Here is a 5,673-nt window from a genome sequence, read left to right as displayed (position 1 = left end):
CACATGAGTGTCTGAAGGAAAGGTGCCAGAACCTACAGGAGACTCCATGGGAAGAAGTTGCAGAGCAGAACTGGAAGGAGAAAGGCATGGGTGGGGAATAAGCCCAGAGAGGCGCGGAGACCAGACAGAAAGGTAAGTGGATTCGCTAACATCCCCCTACATCACATCTCGGACTCCTGAGCTGCTGGAGAGACCTTCTGCTGAAGCAAGCCCAGAGACTGCTGCCACCAGTTAAGGGAGAGCTTCTTGAGGACAGGGCACCGGGCTCTCATGCCCCCACCCCAGGCACCTCCTGCCCCATAGAACTGAGTTGGATGGTACGTGCCATATTGATTCTCTACCCACTGGGCACCTTTGCCCTTCCCAGGGGCTCTCAACCACTCAGGTTCCATCTTGTTGGTCCCCACACAGACATTTCCCAACTCAGGCCCATACTACAGGAGTCACAGGGGTCTGGTGGGTCCCAGGTGATCTCCATGACTCCAGAACCTTATCATTGTGGGCAGACTGCCTCCCGGAAAGAGGGTTGGAGATGACCAGGGAGTGGACTTTCCTCCACCTAGACCCTTTTCACCCCTTCCCCTCCCCCACTCACAGCAAATTGAGCCACTATATGGAGGCTTCCACAGGGAACAAGGCTCAGACCTTTCCTCTGGAGTCCTGCAGCAGAGTGAGGATTGCTTAGACTGTGAGCTCCCTGCCTGCTGGCCCTCCCTGGTGCTGCTTGCCTAAAGACTCCAGCAGAGTAGGACACACCCCAAGGGGGAGGGACATTGAATCAGCTTGGGCACCCCTGAGAAGGACTTACTGGGACCAGTATCCTTTGCCCTGGCACGGTCAGGGTTTGATCTCCGAGGCCTGGGTTATGGACCTGCAGGCCAGATCTTATACACCCAGGTGTCGATTGCATTCAAGAGTCCAGGAAGAAGAGGAAGACAACGTGTGGATGAGCACTTCCAATCTCTCCCATAAGCTGTCACATAGTAGGTGCTCAGTCAAAAACAGCAATTATAATTTCTTATGGCAACACAACCCTTTTCATTTCTTGGAAGAGTTTCTAAAAAGACTAAATTTACCTTGAAATTCATCAACTTTTTCAAGTGCTTTCATATACAGAATCACATCTAGTTCTCAAAGTATCTTGTAATGTTAGCAGGGAGTTCTGCATTGCCCTTTGCAATAACCTCTATAATCTTACTAGGCTGAGATTTCTCCTTCCTTAGGATGCATAGTCAAAATCTTAAGTTATGAATCTCTGCTACTCTCCACATGACTGAACATTCCTCAATACTTGTACAGGTGCCATTAGGTAAACTGCAAACCAGGATTTTCCTGTGAGGGCAGAAACCCCGACAAGGGCAAGTGGAAGGATGGTTAATTACTGTTTTATTTTTTCCTCAGAGCTAGCATGTACACCAAGGAACTACTGTTTACCTCCTAGGAGGATTCTAGGGTTTTAGGAATTCAGCGTCCTGTAGATGTTTGCATATACAGTAGTTTATATGGTCTTTCCTTATCTATTGGTTATAAGGGAAGCTTTGGCTTTCAGCAGTGCGGAACCTGTGGCCTTGGGGCCACATGTGGCCTTCTGGATCCTTGAGTGTGGCCTTTTGACTGAATCTAAATTTTACAGAACAAATCCCTATGTTCTGTGAAGTTTCGATTCAGTTGAGGGGCCACACTCAGGGATCTGGAGGGCCACATGTGGCCTTGAGGCTGCAGGTTAAGTGGCCTGTTTCAAATAATACACTTTATTAAAGTCTTACTGCAAATGTCAGAGTGATTTCAAAATCTCTTTCTCTAACTTTAGGGCTATATCCCAAGAACCAATCAGACTCTTCTCACCAGCCCATTTGAAAAACAATTTGAGAGTGCATTGAAGAGGCTTGGGGGGAGGGATGGGGATGACCAGGCATCAAAACATCCTCCAAAGTGTGCTTTTATGTTGAAAGGGCTGTGGCTATCAGAGGGGTTCCAGAATGTGGAATGGGCAGCCAGAGAACTTCTGCAGAGAGTAGGAATACTCTATGTTAGGGTGAGGGTAGGTGATTCTGGGCTGTTCCAGTGGAAGAAGGGCACAGTATTCAGAGGAGGAGTAAGTGAGGAGCTGGTCAGCAGGGGGGTTACAGAATGGGACAGGAGGGCACACAGGGCAACACCAGAGGAAGGGCACTGTAATGCGGAAAAGTGCTGGAATGGGACAAAAATGCCAGCATCTGGGCAGAGTCAGTTTTCAAGAACCCTGAGGCTCAGGCAGGAGGACCCTAGGCTCATAAAGTCCACAGACAATCCCCAGATACGTTTGATTCTCATGTAACCTTCCCTTCTTTGTGCCTGCTTTTTTAAGTATCTTGGCCCCAAGTTTTTGTTACATGAAAGACATTATGGAGTACTGAGAAATGAACTAAGAAACAGAATGCCTGCTTCAGGCTGGCAAAAGTGGGGACAGTATGAGCCTAGATGACTTCAGGCCCGGAGTCAAGTCCCCAGCTCTGTCACTAGCCATGTGATCTTGAGCAACTTGCCAAGTGCTATGAGCCTCAGGTCGTTCATCTGTAAAATGGGTTTGATAAACCCTGCTTTATAGGCCTGCTGGAATGTATGTAGTGTGAGTAAAGCATCTGGCACAGTGCCTGGCATACATTGGATGTTTATTGAATGGCAAAAATTTTGAATATGATTTTGACCCCAGACTCTCCCCTACACACTACATTCTCTGAGATATTTTGTGTGTGTGTGTGTGTGTGTGTGTGTGTGAGAGAGAGAGAGGGAGAGAGAGGGGAGAGAGAGAGAGAGAGAGAGATATCAAGGACCTCTCAGAGAATATGCACCACTCCAGGACATGACACACCAAATGGGCCAGAAGTGCCACTTTGTAAGTAAAACTCAGTAAATTTTCCCTATTAGTAGACACATTATTTCATTTGGAATGTGGGGGAGTTTTCCTCAGCTGGATGCAACTCAAAGCTCCTAGGATTTAAGTCAGGGACTAACTCCTTTCGTCCGTCCCACCTTCTCTACCATACAAACCGCTATTTTCATTCATTTCACTCCAACCCAAAATCTAGCCCTCGCTCAGAGTTGGCCAAATTACAACAATCAAGGTCATCTAATTAAACATCCTTTCAATGGGGTGGGGTCTGGCTCTCCTAGGCCAGGGAAAACAGTGCCAGCCTAGAGGCTTCTGGGCACCACTTCAAGGGAGTATTGCCCTATTTTTCAGAAAATCCTTATAGATGATGTGTATAGGCATTTAGTTCATGCACTTTTAAGACAAGGGCACAGGATACCTTCTATATCTGCCCAGGTGGAAATTTCTTTCTGCTTTATCCACCATCCAAAAGGAACCGCTAAAAGCAGTTTTCCATTGTAGGTTTTTATCTTACCTGTGAGGCACTCTGTCTGAGACTCTGGGCCCTGCCACCATCCAGCTTAATTTAAAATTAATTCCTGCAGAAGGAGCTGCAACTTCCCAAAGCCCCAAACTGCCTTGGTTCAGGGATTTTACACTTACTCGCATCTGGAGTCCCACTTCCTTGCTCCATTTTTTTAACTTGCTTGTTAGGTCTTACTGGACATCTCACCATCTTCCCTGCTTATCCTAGAATCCCCACTAACACAGTGCCTTCCAAAGAGCAGATGTTCAATTAATGTTTGGGGAATAAATGAGCCAGTGAACTGAAGATCTCATTTAATAAGATTTAATTTATTGTACATTCTAGAATAAGCCAAGAAAATAGGTATAAATCTTTAATTTTACAAAACAACAGACTAAAAGAGATACAGAAATCCTAGGATTAACCATTTCTTATGTTCTTCCTGTATTTATTGATCTCATTGGTTTGCTTGCTGGGCTCTTTCACATTTCTAAGGAAATTTTCACTCCAACGCTATGTTATCTTGTTCCAGATCACAAAATAAGATGGAAGTTTCCTCAATTTGTTTTACTTAATAGCAAAATTCTTATTCTTAAACCTGATACACAGCAATAAATGTGTGACCAATGTCATTCAAGAATCTAGATTCTGAAACTAGTAAACTTTTTAAGAGAAACATTTGAAAAATACCAAAAAGAAAAAAAAATAACAATAAAATCTGCAATCAGCCCTCCACTACTTAAAAACTTGACTACCCGCTTCAAACAGAATGAAGAATCTGCCCGAGACTTTACTCAGGGCTGGACTTGGCCTTGGTGGCAATTTTAGCCTGAGCTCTCTCTTCTTCATCTCTCAAAGCTTCCTTATACAAGGCTGTGAAGGCAGTGGCTTCACTCCCACTGACCTTGGAGAAAAACTCCAGGACTTTTTTCTTGCTGGTTTCAGCATGAGCCCTTGGGCCCCACAGGAATTCGTAGCTTGGAGGATCACTGTTGGGCACTTGCCGGTACTCCAGGTATTTTTCCTGCACCAGATCTTTGGTGATGAGCTTCCTGCACTCCCCATAGATGAAATCCTTCCTCTCAGGATACACCCCAATCGTATTCAGCACCTTCCAGATCTTCTCCTCAGGGGCACGGTTGCCCTCCATGAAGATAACGCCCAGGATAAGAATCAGGAGGCCGGTCTTGGGCATGCCCTCGTCATCACTCAGCCTTCCATCATAGGTGAGGTCTAGCATTTTGGTGAGCACATAAGAGCGGCTGATGGGATCCACTTTCTTCACCTCAATGCCAAAGACCACCTCCATGCATTCACAGGCTTTCATGAAGATCCCAGGGAAGTGATCTCTGTATTCTTTGATGACATTCTTCAGCATTTCTGCCTCTGTTACGGGCTCCTTTGTTGTATACTTGACACTCAGAAACTTCACCAACTCAGCCACCTTCTTCTCTAGCATGTTACTGAACAAGGACTCAGGATGTGGCAGGAACTGTGAGGTGCTTGGATCACTCTTTTCCTGGCTGCTGGAACCCTCTTCAGGTTGGCTCCACTGAGTGGCTTTCACAATAGAGGAGGAGGAGGCTGTGGCCTCCTCAGCTGCAGGAATTAGTGCACCCACCAGGCCTTGGGCCTCTCTTTGGGCCTGAAGGCCTTGTTCATTCTTGCAGGGCTGACTCTTCTGGCTGTGAGGCATCATGATCTGCTTTGGAGAAGCCAGCAGGAGTGTGGGCAAGAGATGGGTGATGGAGCCAACTGGCCTAAGAGAGACAGGAAGAGTGTGAGAAACTTAACCTTGTCAGTTCTGATAAAGGCTGTCTCAACAGGTCCTCCCTTAGTTCTCTAGGGCCTCACAGGTCTTCTCCTGTCCTCCTGGTCAGCCTGTCCCCTAGCAACCTGTATGAGGATGTGAAAAAATTCCTCAGGGTGCAGCCAGCCAGCAGAGCACGAGAATTTTAGGGATGACAGTAGGGTGGGTGGGGCCGGATGCTGTGGGGTTCCCTCTGTTCTGGGGGGTAGGGCCCTTGGTATACATTTAGGGTATGTACCTCACCTTGACTCCTGGCACTGCCTGAGCCTCTTCTGCTCTGTGACCTGAGGAGATCTGGCCCAGACCAAGGCCCTCACCTCCAATTCCTGGAGCCCCTGTAAAAGGAATTGAGAGGGTCTCTCAAGTGGCAGACTAAAAGTACAGCCCCAGTCCCCCCAGGGCTGACAGGTGGGCAAGGACTCTGTGAGGACCCCACAATTCTGAAGTAGATCCTCCCCTGGGTCCAATCATGGCAAACAGCAGGAC

The 5,673-nt window shown here is 47.1% G+C and overlaps 1 protein-coding gene across 1 annotated transcript; it reads right to left on the bottom strand.

The window, feature by feature from the left end:
- Positions 1-4,167: 4,167 nt before the first annotated feature.
- On the bottom strand, positions 4,168-5,109 carry LOC123628211 (putative MAGE domain-containing protein MAGEA13P). Its single transcript, XM_045537849.1, has one exon. It carries the CDS (start codon positions 5,074-5,076, stop codon positions 4,168-4,170), a length of 909 nt encoding a protein of 302 aa, XP_045393805.1. The 5' UTR covers positions 5,077-5,109.
- Positions 5,110-5,673: the final 564 nt, after the last annotated feature.

The sequence above is a fragment of the Lemur catta genome, chromosome X (genome assembly GCF_020740605.2).
Source record: "Lemur catta isolate mLemCat1 chromosome X, mLemCat1.pri, whole genome shotgun sequence".
NCBI lineage: Eukaryota > Metazoa > Chordata > Mammalia > Primates > Lemuridae > Lemur > Lemur catta.
Note: the sequence above shows the minus strand (reverse complement) of the source record. Positions and strands in the feature narration are given on the sequence as shown.